Source organism: Aquila chrysaetos, chromosome W, assembly GCF_900496995.4.
Source record: "Aquila chrysaetos chrysaetos chromosome W, bAquChr1.4, whole genome shotgun sequence".
NCBI classification, from domain to species: domain Eukaryota; kingdom Metazoa; phylum Chordata; class Aves; order Accipitriformes; family Accipitridae; genus Aquila; species Aquila chrysaetos.
Window position 1 is genome coordinate 7131277 of NC_054457.1, and position 20400 is coordinate 7151676.

Consider the following 20400-nt stretch of genomic DNA (forward strand, 5'->3'; position numbering starts at 1 on the left):
TGGCATTGACAAGGTAATTGGAAGAGGAACACAAGCCATCAGCCTCTGGAGGCGACTCCTGTCAAGCGTGAAGGAAAGGTACCCCTTTAAGGAAGATGTTAAATGTCAATCAAGCAAGTGGACCACCATGGAAAAAGGTATCCAATATCTGAGGGAATTAGCTGTGCTAGAGACGATTCATCATGTCCCAGACAACCCACATGTGACAGAAAAGGACTTAAATGCAAGGTTCAAGCAAACAACTTGAACTTCACTTGCAGACTTAACTGCAAGGTTCAAGCAAACAACTTATTTGAACTTCACTTACAGACTTAACACGCCACTATTGCAGGTTTTACAGATACAGTGGAGGAATGCACTATTGCAATTTTTTAAGGCAAGAGTAGTACATTATTACAACCACAAGCGATTCACAGACAACCACAAACGCATTTACAAACTTAAAGCATAAACAATATTCACTTACCCCTCCAGGTAAGGGCTCTCAATCCCAGGGAAGTTACCTTGACCGGCATCCCGATCAAGGGTGTGTGTGTGTGTGTGTTTCCTTAACTGTGTAGTTGGAGAAGTGACTCCCCCCATTTCTAACCTGAATCTTAGAGTTTTTATCCCCTGACTTGTGGAATGGTGTGTATGACTATGTCTGAGTGGATTATGATATAGGCCTAAATGGATTATGTACATCTGAGTGGAGTTTTCCCTTATCTTTCCTTTGTTGGTCTGTGATTGTTTGAATACACAAGGTTGTCATTTGAAACTGAAGCTGAAACCCTCCAGGTTTGGGGTTTGGTTTTTTTGGTGGGTTTTTTGTTTTTTTTTTTTTCACCTTGCTTCCTCAGCAACTGAATAGTGGTTGGACTGAGACTCAAGGCATACTATTTGCTAAGGGATTTCAAGGCTCAGTTCAGGTTTTGGTTCTTTGAATGGTGCAGCCACTGCCCTGTTTACTTTAGGGTTTATCAGACAACCCAGGGCTAAGCTGTCTACACAGCTCCCCGTGAGTCGTCTCTGCAGAGAGACAGGGCCTCAAGGCAACCCAAGGCTGGGTCACTTTTGTAACCCCCCATGAGTCGCCTGTGTGCACTAGACATGGTGAAACTCGTTTGTGAACTATGAGCCAGACAATTCACACACCACAATTACCCAAAGATCCAGATGAAGTCCAATGCACATGACCCATGTGGCAGAAGTTTGTACGGAGCGCACCATCGTCCTATGCCAACTCACTGGCAATAATCACCTGGAAAGATGAAGAGGCACCGACGGTGGATGAAATGGCTCGACAACTCCGTCAATACGAAGAAAATCTCTCCTCCTCCCTACAAGCCTGCATTTTGGCTGTGGAGAAGCTGTCCCAGGATGTCCAGCAAATCAAAGAGGATCTGTCCTATTCCCCACCTGTAAGGACCAATGTCTTAGCTATTTAGGAGTGAGTGCTCCTCTGCCCAAGAGAGAGAATATAGAAGGTACACACCGCGAGGTGCCCTGTGGTTTTACCTATGTGATCATGGAGAGGACATGAGGAAATGGGATGGAAAACCTACCTCGGTCCTAAATGCACGGGTACGTGAGCTGCGAGGAAAAACCACCACAAAAGGGAATTCTACCAGGAAAAATGCTGCTCCAGTTTCCAAACAGAGTGGAAGGACTGATCTTATTTCTGATCGTCTTGAAGGGACTTCTAAGCCAATTTTATGAGAAGTGAGTACTGGATACTCTGGCCAGAATTAGAGGGGCCCTGCCTCCAGCCAGGTGGAGGAAAGGGATAACCGGGTCTATTGGACTGTGTGGATTCGATGGCCTGGCACGTTAGACCCACAGGAGTATAAGGCTCTAGTAGACACCGGAGCACAGTGTACTCTAATGCCATCAAGTTATAAAGGGGCAGAACCCATCTGTATTTCTGGTGTGACAGGGGGATCCCAAGAGTTAACTGTATTGGAGGCTGAAGTAAGCCTAACTGGGAATGAATGGCAGAAACACCCCATTGTGACTGGTCCGGAGGCTCCGTGTATCCTTGGCATAGACTACCTCAGGAGAGGGTATTTTAAGGACCCAAAGGGATATCGATGGGCTTTTGGTATAGCTGCCTTGGAGACGGAGGGCACTGAACAGCTGTCTACCCTGCCTGGTCTCTCTCAAGACCCTTCGATTGTGGGGTTGCTGAGGGTTGAAGAACAACAAGTGCCAATTGCTACCACGACGGTGCACCGGCGGCAATATCGCACCAACCGAGACTCTCTGATTCCCATCCATAAGTTGATTCGCCAACTGGAGACCCAAGGAGAGATCAGCAAAACTCGCTCACCCTTTAATAGTCCCATATGGCCAGTGCGAAACTCTAATGGGAGTGGAGACTAACAGTTGACTATCGTGGGCTGAATGAAGTTACGCCACCGCTGAGTGCTGCTGTTCCAGATATGCTAGAACTTCAATACGAACTAGAGTCAAAGGCAGCCAAGTGGTATGCTACAATTGACGTTGCTAATGCATTTTTCTCAATCCCTCTGGCAGCAGAGTGTCGTCCACAATTTGCCTTTACTTGGAGGGGTGTCCAGTACACTTGGAATGGATTGCCCCAGGGGTGGAAACACAGCCCCACCATTTTCCATGGACTAAGCCAGGCTGCACTGGAAAAAGGTGAAGCTCCAGAGCACCTGCAATACATTGATGACATCATCGTATGGGGCAACACAGCAGAACTTGTTTTTGAGAAGGGGAAGAAAATAATCCAAATCCTTCTGAAAGCCGGTTTTGCCATAAAAGAAAGTAAGATCAAGGGACTTGCGCAGGAGATCCAGTTTTTAGGAATAAAATGGCAAGATGGACGTCGTCAGATCCCAATGGATGTGATCAACAAAATAGCAGCTATGTCTCCACCGACTAATAAAAAGGAAACACAGGCCTTCTTAGGTGTTGTGGGTTTTTGGAGAATGCATATTCCAAATTACAGTCTGATTGTAAGCCCTCTCTGTCAAGTGACCCGGAAGAAGAACAATTTTAAATGGGGCCCTGAGCAACAACAAGCCTTTGAACAAATTAAATGGGAGATTGTTCATGCAGTAGCCCTTGGACCAGTCCGGGCAGGAAAGGATGTTAAAAATGTGCTCTATACTGCAGCCGGGGAGAATGGCCCTACCTGGAGCCTCTGGCAGAAAGCACCTGGGGAGACCCGAGGTCGACCCCTGGGGTTTTGGAGTTGAGGATATCGAGGATCCGAGGCTCGCTATACTCCAACTGAAAAAGAGATATTGGCAGCATATGAAGGAGTTCGAGCTGCCTCAGAAGTGGTTGGTACTGAAACACAGCTCCTCTTAGCACCCCGACTGCCAGTGCTGGGCTGGATGTTCAAAGGGAGGGTCTCCTCTACACATCACGCGACTGATGCCACATGGAGTAAGTGGATTGCACTGATCACACAATCGGCTCGCATAGGAAACCCCAGTCGCCCAGGAATTGTGGAAGTGATCATGGACTGGCCAGAAGGCAAAGATTTTGGAATGTCGCCAGAGGAGGAGGTGGCACGTGCTGAAGAAGCCCCGCTGTATAATAAACTGCCAGAAAATGAGAGGCAATATGCCCTGTTCACTGACGGATCCTGTCGCATTGTGGGAAAGCATCAGAGGTGGAAAGCTGCTGTATGGAGTCCTACACGACAAGGCGCAGAAAGTGCTGAAGGAGAAGGTGAATCGAGTCAGTTTGCAGAGGTGAAAGCCATCCAGCTAGCGTTAGACATTGCTGAAAGAGAAAAGTGGCCAGTGCTCTATCTCTATACTGGCTCATGGATGGTGGCAAATGCCCTGTGGGGGTGGTTGCAGCAACGGAAGCAGAGCAATTGGCAGCGCAGAGGTAAACCCATTTGGGCTGCCGCACTGTGGCAAGATATTGCGTCCTGGCTAGAGAATCTGCTTGTAAAAGTACGTCATGTAGATGCTCACGTACCGAAGAGTCGGGCCACTGAAGAATATCAAAATAACCAGCAGGTGGATCAGGCTGCCAAGATTGCAGTGGCTCAGATGGACCTGGACTGGCAACATAAGGGTGAGCTATTTATGGCTCTGTGGGCCCGTGATGCTTCAGGCCATCAGGGAAGAGATGCAACACATAGATGGGCTCGTGATCGAGGGGTGGACTTGACCATGGACACTATCGCACAGGTTATCCATGAATGTGAAACATGTGCTGCAATTAAGCAAGCCAGACGGTTAAAGCCCCTGTGGCATGGAGGGCAATGGATGAAATATAAATATGGAGAGGCCTGGCAGATTGACTATATCACACTCCCACAAACTCGCCAAGGCAAGCGCTATGTGCTCACAATGGTGGAAGCAACCACTGGATGGCTGGAAACATATTCTGTACCCCATGCCACCACCCGGAACACTATCCTGGGCCTTGAAAAGCAGGTCTTGTGGCAACATGGCACCCCAGAAAGAATTGAGTCAGACAACGGGACTCATTTCCGAAACATCGTCATAGACACCTGGGCCAAAGAGCATGGCATTGAGTGGGTGTATCACATCCCCTATCATGCACCAGCCTCTGGGAAAATCGAAAGATACAATGGGCTGTTAAAGACGACATTGAGAGCAATGGGGGGTGGAAGTTTCAAACATTGGGATACACATTTAGCAAAAGCCACCTGGTTAGTCAACACCAGAGGATCTGCCAATCGGGGTGGCCCTGCCCAGTCAGAACTGTTACGTACTGTAGAAGGGGATAAAGTCCCTGTAGTGCACATAAAAAATATGTTAGGGAAGACAGTCTGGGTTACTCCTGCCTCAGGCAAAGGCAAACCCATTTGTGGGATTGCTTTTGCTCAAGGACCTGGGTGCACTTGGTGGGTGATGCAAAAAGATGGGGAAGTCCGATGTGTGCCTCAAGGGGATTTGATTTTGGGTGAGAATAGCCAGAATTAACCTGTATGATGTTACTTGCTATATAACCCTGCTACTGTATGTTATCATTACTATAATTGTTATATGCTATATCCATAGTACTACAGTAAGAATCACTTAGATCAAGCAAGAAAGAACTGTGATAAAACTGAGCGAAGCGCAGTAGTGATGGAACCAGAACTGACTCCAGCATGCAACAATCCAACGGTGCACACCATCCTCCTGCTGCGTCCAATGTCAACTGCTCGTCACACCGCACTGAAGCCCAATTCTGCTCTACCGACTGAGAGGATTTTGCACCATCCCTCCTGCCCAGAAAGACTGGTATGACAGATGGAGCCCAAAGTCGGGAACTAAATGAACTCAACGAACATTTAATGAACATAACCCATAAACTAAAGGAATGATATCTCTGTGTGTGTATGCATATATGCATATATATATATATATATATATATAATTGTTCATATGTCTCAAAGGGATGGAAAAGGTGATGATGATTGACCAGGATGTAACTAAAGGTATGGGAACTGAGCATGACGTCAATGGTATAGAATAAGGGGTGGATACTGTCCTAGTTTCAGCTGGGATAGAGTTAACTGTCTTCCTAGTAGCTGGTACAGTGCTATGTTTTGAGTTCAGTATAAGAATGTTGATAACACTGATGTTTTCAGTTGTTGCTAAGTAGTGTTTAGACTAATGTCAAGGATTTTTCAGCTTCTCATGCCCAGCCAGCGAGAAAGCTGGAGGGGCACAAGAAGTTGGCACAGGACACAGCTGGGGCGCCTGACCCAAAGTGGCCAACAGGGTATTCCATACCATGTGACATCCCATCTAGTATAGGAACTGGGAAGTGGGGGCGGGGAATTGCCGCTCAGGGACTAGCGGGGTGTCAGTCGGCGGGTGGTGAGCAATTGCACTGCGCATCATTTGTACATTCCAATCCTTTTATTATTGCTGTTGTCATTTTATTAGCATTATCATTATCGTTATTCGTTTCTTCTTTTCTGTTCTATTAAACAGTTTTTATCTCAACCCGTGGGTTTTGCTTCTTTTTCCTGATTTTCTCCCCTACCCCACTGGGTGGGGGGAAGTGAGTGAGTGGCTGCGTGGTGCTTAGTTGCTGGCTAGGGTTAAACCCCGACAAGATCAAAGATCACCTTTGAATTTCTGAAAATCACTCAGGCTATTCTATTAATTTATCTTGTTCTAAAGTGAATCACTTACTCCCATGTCTTAGGTCTAAGATGTATGATCCTTCTTCTGTTGATTTAGCTTGACTGGGTTTTTAGCCAGCCATGGTGGGGGCTACACATAGGACAAATAAGCAGCTTATGCATATTGTTTTATAAGCACCTGCATTCTATTAATCACATCTAAAGCAATCTCTAATCATTAGTTATATGTCTGATACGAATAGTTTTAGAAACAATGAGGCTTAAGGCCTAGTTCCTTTTACACTTAGCAACAACTGAAAACATCAGTGTCTTATCAGCATTATTCTCATACTGAACACAAAACATAGCACTGTACCAGCTACTAGGAAGACAATTAACTCTATCCCAGCCGAAACCAGGACAGTATCCACCTCTTATTCTATACCATTTAGGTCATGCTCTGGTCCCATACTTTCCAATACATCCTAATTAATCCCCTTCAACTTTTCTGTCCTTTGAGATATATATATATATGTGTGTGTATACACACACACACAGAGATATCATTCCCTTAGTCTATGGGCCATGTCTATAAAATGTTCGTTGAGTTCATTTAGTCCTCGACTTTGGGCTCCATCTGTCATACCAGTCTTTCTGGGCAGGAGGGATGGTATGAAGTCCACATAGTCATCAGCAGAGCAGGATCAGGCTTCATTGCGGTGCAGTGAGCAGGTGACATTGGACGCAGCAGGAGGATGGTGTGCACCGTTGGATTGTTGCATGCTGGAGTCAGTTCTGGTTCCATCACTACTGCGCTTTGCTCAGTTTTATCACAGTTCTTTCTTGCTTGATCTAAGTGATTCTTACTGTAGTACTATGGATATAGCATATAACAATTATAGTAATGATAACATACAGTAGCAGGGTTATATAGCAATTAACATCATACAATTTAATTCATTGGCTATTCTCACCTAAAATCAAATCCCCTTGAGGCACACATCGGACTTCCGCATCACCCACCAAGTGCACCCAGGTCCTTGAGCAAAAGCAATCCCACAAATGGGTTTGCCTTTGCCTGAGGCAGGAGTAACCCAGACTGTCTTCCCTAACATATTTTTTATGTGCACTACAGGGACTTTATCCCCTTCTACAGTACGTAACAGTTCTGACTGGGCAGGGCCACCCCGATTGGCAGATCCTCTGGTGTTGACTAACCAGGTGGCTTTTGCTAAATGTGTATCCCAATGTTTGAAACTTCCACCCCCCATTGCTCTCAATGTCGTCTTTAACAGCCCATTGTATCATTCCATTTTACCAGAGGCTGGTTGTGGTAGGTTGACCCTGGCTGGTTGCCAGGTGCCCACCAAAGCCGTTCTATCACTCCCCCTCCTCAGCTGGACAGGGGGGAGAAAATATAACAAAAGGCTCGTGGGTCAAGATAAGGACAGTTTAATAAAATGAAAGCAAAGGTCACGCGCAAAAGCAAAGAAAAACAAGTTATGTTATTCTCTACTTCCCATCAGCAGGCGATGTCTGGCCACTTCCTGGGAAGCAGGGCTTCAGTACGTGTAGTAGTTGCTCCGGAAGACAAAAATGCCCCTCTTCCGTCTCCCTTTACTTAGCTTTTATGTCTGAGCTGACGTCATGTGGTATGGAATATCTGTTTGGTTAGTTTAGGTCAGCTGTCCTGGTTATGTCCCCTCTCAAGATCTTGCCCAGCCCCAGCCTGCCGTTGAGGGGGGCAAAAATGTTGGGGAGACAGCCTTGATGCTGTGCCAGCACTGCTCAGCAGTAGCCAAAACACTGGGGTGTTATCAACACCTTTCTAGCTACCGATGCAGAGCACAACACTACAAGGGCTGCTATGGGGAGAATTAACTCCATCTCAGCCAGACCCAATACACCCAGCCAGTAAGAAGGCTGGAGGGGCACAAGAAGTTGGGAGGGGACACAGCCAGGGCAGCTGACCCAAAGTGGCCAACGGGGTATTCCATACCATGTGACGTCATGCCTAGTATATAAACTGGGGGGAGTTGGCTGGGGGGGATCGCTGCTCGGGAACTAACTGGGCATCGGTTGGCAAGTGGTGGCAATTGCATTGTGCATCACTTGTTTTGTATATTGCAATTATTTTTTTTTATTATTTTCATTTTTATTATTATTATTATCATTATCATTATTATTTTCTTCCTTTCTGTCCTATTAAACTGTTCTTATCTCAGCCCACGAGTTTTACTTTTTTTTTCCCCGATTCTCTCCCCCATCCCACTGGGTGGGGGGGGAAGTGAGTGAGCAGCTGCATGGTGCTTAGTTGCTGGCTGGGGTTAAACCATGACAAATATATCATTGAAACTACACTAAATGGAAAACTGCTGGCTGGTGACCCACAAACAAATGTAAGCAGAAGTGATGGCAGATCTGCATTCCTGATTCTTTCCGTAAACCACACTATTGTTTTAGCTTCTTTTTTGGCACAGTTTCTTCTGGCTGAGCCAGAGTTTAGACCATGGCTAATCTGTGGTCATAACATAATGAGAGCAGAATGTGAAGACATTTTATTCTTTTGCAGCACAGTTGTGGTATCTGAACATTTACCTTCAGCTAAACCCTGGGGCAGGACTAGGAACTTTTCTACCAAACTTTCTTAGTAGTGACAGTGGAAACCACAGATTTACCATTTTTTTCCATGTTTTCTACTGTTGAAATCTGTGTATTCAGCCAAGCCATTATCTTGAATGAAGTGAGTGGTTTTATTCATGACAATTTGACTGGAACTTATTGGATCAGGTAGGAAAAGGGCAAGTGTATATCCATGTTTTGTTTTGCTTTTCTAGTCTATTTTAAATCTCAGTTTGACAGCCTTTACTTTCAGTACCCTGCTGCCTTTATGCCTAAATGCATTCAGCTGAGCTATTGTGTTCATTTATCACATTCTGGTACAATTTGTTCAGGAGATATAGCTCACACAGGGTCCTGTACAATGTTCATAATTTATTTCTGTGGGAAACAAGGAATTCAGGAGATCCACCCCAAGAGTGCCAAGCATTATACAAGTCAATATGACAAAGTTTCCTCCAGTCAGTCACAAAGGCCTGCAGTTTTGAAGGCTGGAAGCTTGACACAGAAACTGGAAACAATCAATCAGAAGATGATTTTTCTTACAAATGGAACTGGTCATAAAAAAAAAAAAAATACAAATTACAAACCGGTAAACCAAGAGCATATGAATCCCGGACAAATCTGCTTCCTGCTCAAAAATTCTTGTGCCTGTTGAAGGAACACCTGTGAGACAAAGAATTAAAAGTCCTGTCATGAGGAAGTGGAAAAGAAAGTGGGACCTTAGGGATACGTTCCTCTGAAGTTAGGGTGTAAGAGACCGAGTCTTAATCTGTATTCTGTGTGCATTGGCAATCCTCTCCATTGTAACCGATGCCATTTCTGGCTGTGTTATAATCCATTTTCCTAGAAGAGTTTGTATGTCTTACAGTCCTTAATTTAGCTTGTATATAAAGCTGGTGAATTCAACAAAATTCATTATTAAGACATTGTAGACCCTATGTCTAAGATTCTGCTGGACCTCTCAAAATGTAAGTGAATTTTGATTCTACTCAATTCATTCATGTTAAGAAGTGACTGTGTGACTTTACCCCTGGAGGACATGGTCTGCATGGGCTTTGAATATTGTATGTTCTAGTTATAAATATGGTGCAGGCATCAACAGAAATATTATAATATCATTTTCTCAAATTCTTAACCTGTTTCAGTAAAAATAGCTATATTTTTTCTTGATTTATGTAGCTGAGGATAGAAACAGGAAACACCATAACATGTACTTTCTTGCACACTATCTGTTTATAGAAGGGAGAGACTCATGTCCTGTTGATTATAGGCATTATGCAATCAAGGCAATTTTACTCATGCCTCTGAAGTAGAGGCACAAAATTTCATTTATTTTTCTTTCTTTTGTTTTTAAACAATGGTTTGATTTTCCATTAAATAGAAAAGAAAGTTCAATTTTTAAAGCTGGAACATTCCTGAATTTAAAAAGTTATAAATATAGTACTGTTCTTGAATCTTTTATTCTGATTTATTTTTGATGTATGTTATAATAGTTTGCAATTTCATGATCATATGCTGGTTTTAACCAGGTGAAAATTGTTTGATAAATGGTGTAAAAACTCAAATCAAGGTCAACCAAAAACATTTTGGGATTTAGGCCAAAGCTGTCAAATATCGAATACCATACCAAACAAAACCAGGTGCAATAGTCAAAATGTTTCATTTCAATATTTTCTGAAAAAGGACAGTGTGATTTCTTCCATTTGCTGCAACACTTCATTTAAATTTTTTTTTCAATGTAAAAAAGAAATTTCTATAAAGTTCAGTGAAATGTAGCGTGCTGGCTAAGGAACAGAAAAAAAACTTTCTGTTTAAATCTTTCTAAGCAAACATCTGTTATTTTAAGTTGGCAAGAAGAATTTTAAATACTTTGGCGGGGAGAATAAGCCACCCAACTTACAAAATCTCTTATTTACACACATATGTTCAGGCCGTATTCAATGTCCAAATTGTTAAATAAGGCAATGATATGGGGTGAGCAAAACAGAAGGTCACCCATCTAGTTGACTAAGGGAAGCCAGTAGATGTGGGGGTTTTTTTATTTTAGCAAAGCTTTTGATACTGTCTCTCACAGTATCCTTCTGGACAAAATGTCCAGCACACAGCTAGACAAGTCCATAATATGTTGGATGAACGATTGGCTGACGGGTCGGGCTCAAAGAGTTATAGTAAATGGGGTTACATCAGGCTGGTGACCAGTCACTAGTGGGGTTCCACAGGGCTCAATTTTAGAACCAGTGCTCTTTAATGTTTTTATAAATGATCTGGATGCAGGAGTCGAATGTACATTAAGTAAGTTTGCCGATGATACTAAACTAGGAGGAGCTGTGGACTCCCTCGAGGGTAGAGAGACCTTACAGAGAGATCTGGATAGACTAGAGAGCTGGGCAATCACCAACCGTATGAAATTTAACAAGAGCAAGTGAAGGATTCTCCACCTGGGACAGGATAATCCTGGTTATACGTACAAATTGGAGGATGAGAGGCTGGAGAGCAGCCCCACGGAAAGAGATCTGGGGGTTTGGGTTGATGGCAAGTTGAATATGAGTCAACAGCGTGCCCTGGCAGCCAAAAGGGCCAACTGTGTCCTGGGGTGCATCAAGCACAGCATAGCTAGCCGGTTGAGGGAGGTGATTGTCCCACTCTACACCGCACTGGTGTGGCCCCGCCTCGAGTACTGTGTGCAGTTTTGGGCGCCTCAATATAAGAAGGACATCAAACTATTAGAGTGTGTCCAGAGGAGGGCAACCGAGATGGTGAAAGGCCTCGAGGGCAAGACTTATGAGGAGCTGCTGAGGTCACTTGGTTTGTTCAGCTTGGAGAAGAGAAGGCTGAGGGGTGACCTCATTGCAGTCCACAACTTCCTCAGGAGGGGCAGCAGAAGGGGGAGGTGCTGATGTCCTCTCTCTGATGACCAGCAATAGAACACAAGGGAATGGAATGAAGCTGTGTCAGGGGAAGTTCCGACTGGACATTAGGAAAAGGTTCTTCACTGAGAGGGTGGTCGGTCACTGGAATAGGCTCCCCAGGGAATTGGTCATGGCACCAAGCCTGTCAGAGTTCAAGGAGCATCTGGACAACACTCTTAGTCATATGGTTTAGTTTTAGTTAATCCTGCGAGGAGCAGGGAGTTGGACTCGATGATCCTTATGGGTCTCTTCCAACTTGAGATATTCTATGATTATATGATTCTATGAATATTCATGTATTAGTTACTGCCTGATGTGGATGCTTGGCAGTGTAGAATGTAGAGGGGACAATTTAAACCATTAAGCCAAAGAAATACAAATTGTTCTGGCATTGAGTGGCTGTGTCTTTCTGAGCCATAAAGAAAGGAGTTAACATGCAGGAAGGCTACAAAATCCTCATGCATAGTAGGAAGCATCTGGTGCCTGTGGATGTCTGTACCTTAATACTTTTTTCCAACTTTGAGTGTAAATGTTTTGTACCAAATATTTACAGTTGTGATACTGCAAAAATATTTGCAAAGATCTTGACACGCAGAGTCCAGTAGCATCATGTCATTCCCTGGCCAGGGATCATTTCATCGATCATAAACAACTGACTAATATGTACATTTTAGGTGCCTCATGGAGAAATTTTCTTAAATAAATGATCACATTTCCCAGATAATTAAGAGAGGTAGATGCTTCCACATGCATGTGATCTCCCTCTGGAAAGCTTTCCAGGACAAATAGGAAACACTGGCATTTTAGAATGCCTGCTTCATTAGACCCTTAAAAATCAGGAAAAAAATTAAGTACTTGCTTTGAAAGCAATGAATCATACCTGCAACTTTTGTTTTTATTTTTCTCACAAGGACTGATGAGGCTGACTAATTGTACCAGTCATTTCATGGCCCTAAATCATTTCAGTTTTGACAAAGAACAGAAATTATGAATATAGAAGCAGCATGTGGCAGAACAAGCACATGCTTAGAGCTGCCCTTATCTCTCTCAGAGCAAGGTTATATCTACACAATGTAGTATACACAAACCTGAACTCAGTTCAAGGTAGCTACTCTAATGAGTAGACACATTGCAAAACTGCTCAGCTGGGTAAATACTAAGCTGTGGTTAGTCTAATACTGAGCTCTGCAGTACCACACTTTCTTTAAAACAAGTACAGAGCTAATTCAGGTATATCTGTACTGAACTACAGCTACAGTGCTGGCATATCCCCATGCTGTGTGTCAGGCTGTGATACTAACATTTCCACACTGCACAAAAGAGAGCTTGACTTTCAAATTTGGCTTTCTACAGGTATAGTCATCTACGTTTATGCATGTAAGAAGAATTTAAATCTTTCCTCATTGTACGTAAGCAATTGGAAGAAAAGTTAATTACTCATTAAAAATGCTGAGTTTCATTTTAACAGCATGTTAGTTTGTTAGTTTGGCTTATGGATTTGTTTAATGTGTCTCATTCTGTCCCCTGCCATTTTTCCTGACAGACATTTTGCAGTGGCCACAAATCAGCAAGTGCAGATCACCTGAACTGGAGACATTTTCATGTTATTGGACTGATGGAAATTTTTATAACCTTACTGCTCCAGGAACAATACAACTATTGTACATGAAAAGGTAATAATATGGAAACAATGAAAGACAGAGGAAAAGAGAGAAAAGTCATATACTTTGATATTCCTGTTAGCTCGTTGCTGTTAATTTTTTTGTTATGATGCAAACCATACTGTTTTTGAGGGCATAAAACTGTGGTTTAAGTATATATTTTTCAATGTCGAAATTTGTTGTTAATTATCAAGCATTTTGCGGTGACAAGCATTACTTGGCAGATAATTAAGAACACATTCTTATAAATTTAGGTCCAGGTTGCAGAATCCAAAACTGAACACTCTATGGCTTGGGAAAGGAATTTTTAATAGGGAACTTCAGTTTATTCCTTACCAACCTAACATGCAACTGTGAGATTCCTTATATCTGTGCTCAGATGTGGAGTTTGGATACAAGCCCCTTTCAATTTTTTTTTACATTTTTCTAGAACTTACATCGATCTATTGCTAGATTAAAGTCTGAATGTGCAGGTCCAGGTAAAAAGGCTGCTCTGAGACTGGGGATAATGTTTCATTGAGCCCTGTTCAATTCTGATTCACATTCCATTTAAGCCCTTGTAATTTTCAGGATGTTACAATGATTAGCCTGAAAGAGGACATAGACATTACCAGTAATGGCTATTAAGGAAAATAGGCATTTTGTTCACAGAATAGGAGGATGTGAGTTTCTGTTCCATCTAATGTTTCAACTTTTTTGATCTACAGACTTTCTACTGGTGATGATACGTCTGCTTAGCAAACTTAAGCTTAATGGCAAAGCTTGATTTCTTACTTTTCCGAGACCTCCCAGAAATATAAGGGTCCAAGTTAAACCCACTATTTAAGTGTAATTGTTTACTTGACAGTTGTCAGTGGCATGCATCAAGAGAGTACAAACTTTAAAAATTAATTAAACTCTCAATAAAGCAGTACCTCATATGTTGAACAGATCACATTTCATCTTTGCCCCAGAAATTAGTATACTGCAATACAAGATGTGAACGGAACATCCACATTAAAAATATTTCTGTTTTAATGTGCAAGCAACATATAAGGCTCAGGACTGAAATATATCACCTAACCCAGTCTTCTGCTTAACACAAACCATAGTGTCTAACCACATACACCTTTATGAAGTCCTGACTCCTGAGCTACAGCATTTCCTTTAGAAAAGTGTCTGGTCTCATCAGCTAAGCACAAGACCTGTGCTTAGTAGCAGAAATGCTTCTTAATTTATGTAGCATCTGCCTTTTTACTTCTTAAGCACCCACTCCAGTATTGAAGGCTGCACTTGGCATAATTGGTTTAGCTTAATCCTCCTTCTGTACAGCTTGAATGGTGTAGTGGTTTAACTCCAGCCAGCAACTAAGCACTCAGCTCACCTCCCTCACAGTGGGATAGGGGACAGAATCAGAAGGGTAAAAGTAAGAAAACTCATGGGTCTGAGATAAAGAGAGTTTAATAGGTAAAGCAAAAGCCGCACATACAAGCAAAGCAAAACAAGGAATTCATTCACTACTTCCCATCGGCAGGCAGGTGTTCAGCCATCTCCAGGAAAGCAGGGCTCCATCATGTGTAACAGTCACTTGGGAAGACAAATGCCATAACTCCGAACATCCCCCCCTTCCTTCTTCTTCCCCCAGCTTTATATGCTGAGCATGACGTCATATGGTCTGGAATATCCCTTTGGTCAGTTGGGGTCAGCTGTCCCAGCTGTGTCTCCTCCCAACTTCTTGTGCACCCCCAGCCTACTCACTGGTGGGGTGGGGTGGGGTGAGGAGCAGAAAAGGCCTTGACTCTGTGTAAGCACTGCTCAGCAATAACAAAAACATCTCAGCATTATCTGAGGAGATTGAAATAGACGGACGCCTGTAATCTTGAGAGCAGACAACAGACGACACTTTATTGCTAAAACACACACATACTTATAGTCACATATTCTGCAAAGTCACTGTACACGCGCACAAGCATAAAATATGATTGGTTATATCAACACTGTACACGCGCATAAACATAAGATATAATTGGTTATACTAACTCTGTACACGCGCATAAACATAGGACATAATTGGTTATACCAATTAAAACATGCAAAACTTGTCTCAGTCTAATTGGTCAAGATAAACTGCCGAATTGAGGTTCTTTGTGCCAAGTTCCCTTTATCGTGGAATGCGCACCTGTGTTCTTCTAATTGGCATCTTTCTTTTTTAGTCTTCTTGTTTATTCTGTTCAAGGTCTTCTAAAGGCCTCTGGAATGCTCTTGCGACCGATGTTAGCTAAACATGTGTCCACAATTCCCCCTTTTTTGTTTTTTGTCAATTAACACAGCCTTACTTGATTCATCAATTAATTCCTAAACACATTGCAACATACAAAGCACAAAAATTAAAATACAAAAAAAAAACCCAATACGAGATAAATCAAAACTATCTTAACTCATGATTTAAGAGCAGCTCTATTTTGCAAGGTTGTGTGTCTAATACTATATACATCTAACAGTAAATCAGATAATACTACACCAATCTGTATTCAGGGATCCCAGAATTTGTGATTCCTGGGGTGGCAATGAGGGTGAATGCCCGATCCGTGGAAACCAGGCATTCCCATCCATTGAGTCCATGACCTGCTGTACAGGGGTCTCCATCAATAAGTTCTTAAACTTTGTTGATGTCAGTGGAACCCCCTATTAAACCTATGAAAAAGGGATTGCTTAGTGTTGCTGTACAGAGGCATAAGCAATCTTGTCCGGTCATGTCAGCCAGGGTCATCCAGATGTTTTCTTTGGCTTGCGGCGGTATCCATGACTACGTCCCTCCGAGGACTGTGAAGAAGATGGACCATCCGTACATTCTTGTGTTGTCTTGTTCCGCGAACTCAGCCCAGCAATCGGTAGGTGCCAGCTTTACGTGGGCGTCCCCACAGAGGCAACGATGGCCTTGCCGTACACCAACCCGATGCTCTTCGGAAAATCCCGGTATTTGTACATTTGTAGAGGAACGGATTTCAGCACACGTGGCCAGCGGGTGCCAAAATTCGCCTCGGTTGCAACATGGGGAGTCTATGACGCATGCGCTCGTTGGCCAGGCGTGCTGCACGAGTCATAGCCATCCTGTCTATTGGTTCATGGGCTTTGTGATGCGGTTGCAATGCACAGAGAATCTTGACCTGTTATGTTGGCCAAGGTGACCTACAAGATCTATGAACACAATTAATTAAACACAGTAAAAGCAACATTATACCTAATAAAATACACAAGAATAAAAGAAACCCCAATTTTTAACAAAGATACAAACCAACTCCTAAGTCCCCATACCGCAGCTAAATGCTCTAAGCCGAAATGACAGCTTTCTTAATTGCGATAAAACTCTTGCAGCTCCTTCTTGCCTCTGCAGTTCTGTTACCTTGTTTATTAATTGCTCCACTGTCCAAGTTCCTCATGTCCGTTGTTTCTCTGGTGGTTCAAAGTCCATTCATACTGCAGCTGTCACGTACTCCGGTCCACTCATGTTAACTGCGGCCTACTTATGCTAACTCTAAATAATCAGGCTCAAAGAAATGTTCCCCATTTTCCATGAAATCTCCCACAATTTCCCCCTTTTTTCTTTTTTTTTTTTTTTTTTTTTTTTGCAAGCCAAGTTACAAGAAATGCTTTTGCAATCATACGTTCAACTATTTTTATGATATGTGGTACAATCATTACAACTGCTAATATTACAATTAAAATAACTAAGCCATACATAAGCAAATCTTTCAACTATCCCGTAATTCCAAAACTTGTTAGCCGTCCACTTAACCCTGTGTCAGTTATCGTGAGCCTTTTACTGTGAATCATATTGATATCGGGTGTTAGTAACGTAAGTTGTCCGAGGCTACATGGCCTCCCGTTAAGTTTCGCATCCCCAGAGGTAAAGCAGCTGGAATAGAAAAAAAAAAATGTGATATTCTGGAATAGATATAGTTACACCAAGCTGTAGCATTTCTATATACAGGCAAAATAGCATTTACATTCTGACCCTTTTGAGTGGTGTTATAGGTGTAATTAAACATCACACAGGGATTCATGATGACTGATCTTAACAACTCTAACTCTGGAGGTTCTTGTGATACTTGAGGCAGGTGTGCATACAGCAGGAAAAGTAAACATGGTATCTCCTTGCTGTAGAGCTTTTCTCGACAGCGTTGCATCAAACTATGTGTATTTTTTCCCAAATCATTAAGTGAATCGTCACGGATAGGTACAGAGTTAAAGGGATTAGCAGGAGAAGGAGATACAGGTAGTGTAGGAAAGTCAGGTTCCGTTGTAAGTTCTGCAGACCCTGGAGAGGGAGTACCAGGCGATTGGGTGGGGGGGTGGGGGACGGCGGCGGCACGGCAGCGGTCCCGGCCGCGCAGAGGCTGCGGGAGGCAGCGGCGGGACGGCCGCGGCAGGCAGCGGTGGAGGTAATGAGGGATATAAATCCAGCTCTTTTTCAGAGTCCACCCTGCCTGATGCAAAAGAATTATTATCAGAATCAGAATCCTGCTCGTTAGCGGCCTGCTTACAGACTGCCTCCTCAAAAGCAGTATCAGGTTGTATTGATATGATTTTCTCTGCCGGCTGTAAATGCACCAGCGTAGTATAAATAAATTTCCATGTCAACAACAAGGTTTTAGCAAGCATTCGTGAGTCATGTGGAGTTAAGGTTGACCCAGAAAATGTATGGGACAAAACTGCCTGTGTAAAAGGCAATTTTAAACCATACTGAGCAATTGCAACCTTTTTTTATGATTTTCCAATCAAATGGAACCCATTGATTAGGTCCACCCCCAGCTCCAGCAATAACCAGAAACGCTGTGGGAGCTGCTATGATTTCTCCCTCAATTAAGGCATCGTGAATAATTCCTCGCTATCTATTCCGGGGATCCGTTGTTTCTGGAAAGGTGGGGATCGGTTCCCTGGGACAAGGAAGGGGCAGAGGTAGGAGGAAGGGGGGGGGAAAGGGTGCATCAAAGGATACGGCTGGCAGTTTTTCTCGCTTCACAGCAGCTTCCAGTTGTGCCAGCTTTTCTATTACTGACTGCAACTGCTGCGAAGTGAGCTCCGGCCCCTCTTCCTGATTCTGTAGGGTTTCCTTTAAGCGTACGGTTAGGGAGGTTTGGGAACTGTCAGATGGCTGATTAATATCAGTAGTCCCAGGGAGTGGAGCCGAAGTCAAGGGCACAGGAGCAGGCAGACAAGCTCTGGGAAAGCCAAAAGTCTCTCTCGCTGTATTATGTTTTTCTCCCTGCGTTTCCCCTTCGCATGCGGTTGGAGAGAGAGCAGCAAAAGCAGACGCAGGCGCTTTACGATCTGCTTTCATTTCTTGCAGAGTTGTCTTAATTTATTTCCATAAAGTTGCAAGACCTTTAACTTCTTTAGACCCGTCACTAATTTCATCCCATAGGGAGGTTCTGATAGCTTCCCAAGTACTAAGCTCAAAAGCTGTACCCACACTAATTAAAAGGTTTCTGTCCTTGCTTCATTGTAAAAGCCACTTTAAACAAGCTTCATCATATTTTATGCCTCTCTTAGAGAGAATATGTTGAAGGAGATTTAGGACCGCTTCTTGCTCTTTGTCCAACCCCATCTCCTTCTCCGACCGCTCACCTGATTAGGGCGAGATTCCCTTTTTCTATTCACTTGCACGCGCTTCCTTGTCTTCCCCAGCTCAGCTGGTCATCCTGCCGGGGCAGCAGGAATAATTTCGGCCGGCCTCTCCGCTCCCTCTCTCCGTCGGCTCCCGTCGAAAAATTCAACACGGATCCGAGGGTCCCTTGTTAGGGCACCAATTGCGGAGGCTCAGGACATCACACACAGACCAATGTGATCAGGTGAAGCCCGTTAAAATTTGACCAGAAAATATATTCTCCAATAACGCCTGACTAAACAGAGCAGACAGTCCATTAGCCATTACTGTTTTCTGTTCTTCTTTTATTAAATCCCAATTGAAAGGTTGCCACACGTTTGGGGCATTCTGCCTGACTGTAACAGGAAAAGCCACAGGATTTAGACCTTCAGTTAACATTTTATCATTTATGTCCTTCCATCACTTTTTTATAGCCTCTCCTGGGGATGTAGCTGCCTCATAGGGAGGTGCAGAGGGGATAGGTCTCTGCTCGAGAGGCAGGTTACTTAAAAGTTGATTGTTGCCTTCATTAATGACATCTCCCTCGGTGTTTAATTGCTCATCACTGTCCGAATTATTTACCACCTCGCCACACACACTTTTCTCTTTTTCCGGGGTATTTTCAATTGAAATTTTTACAGCAGCAGCCACCTCCTTTTCTGCCTTAAGGGCTTTCAACGTTTCCAGCACCAATCTCCACGTAGCGGAGATTTTCTGAGCCTTCACGTCCCCACGCGATACAAAGTCCCAAATTACTTTTCCCATTTCTTCCCAATTTTTAATTTCAAAGACTTCTATATTCGAAGTGGGGGCACCATGGTCCTTAAGCCATTTCAGCATCAGACGTAAAGTATTTGAATCATATTTAACTCCTCTCATGGAGAGGATATGCGAAAGCATTTGTACAATTGCCCCTTCTTCCACAGACATCTGGGCACCCATTTTAATCTTTCTAGCCGCTCACCTTACTTCCAAACGAGCAGGTGATTGATCTCCCGGGAGAAAGTTGTCCGCTCAGTCCAGCTGGCTAGACGACCGTTCGGCTAGAGTCTCCTCCGGACGCACTTCCAGCAATTCCAGCGTTTTCTCGACCCGCTATCACGTCGGGGTCACCATTTGAGGAGATTGAAATAGACGGACGCCTGTAATCTTGAGAGCAGACAACAGACGACCCTTTATTGCTAAAACACACACATACTTATAGTCACATATTCTGCAAAGTCACTGTACACGCGCACAAGCATAAAATATGATTGGTTATATCAACACTGTACACGCGCATAAACATAGGACATAATTGGTTATACCAATTAAAACATGCGAAACTTGTCTCAGTCTAATTGGTCAAGATAAACTGCCAAATTGAGGTTCTTTGTGCCAAGTTCCCTTTATCGTGGAATGTGCACCTGTGTTCTTCTAATTGGCATCTTTCTTTTTTAGTCTTCTTGTTTATTCTGTTCAAGGTCTTCTAAAGGCCTCTGGAATGCTCTTGCGACCAATGTTAGCTAAACATGTGTCCACAATTAT

The 20400-nt window shown here is 43.4% G+C and overlaps 1 protein-coding gene across 3 annotated transcripts in view; it reads left to right on the forward strand.

Annotated features, from left to right (window-relative positions):
- The window catches only part of LOC121232759 (growth hormone receptor-like), a 227951-nt gene that overhangs the window by 182400 nt on the left and 25151 nt on the right, over nt 1–20400 (forward strand). For all 3 annotated transcript variants that reach the window (XM_041121168.1, XM_041121166.1, XM_041121167.1), the window contains one exon: nt 13130–13259. In XM_041121168.1, coding sequence (XP_040977102.1) covers nt 13130–13259 — 130 coding nt within the window. The remainder of the gene's footprint in view (nt 1–13129; nt 13260–20400) is intronic.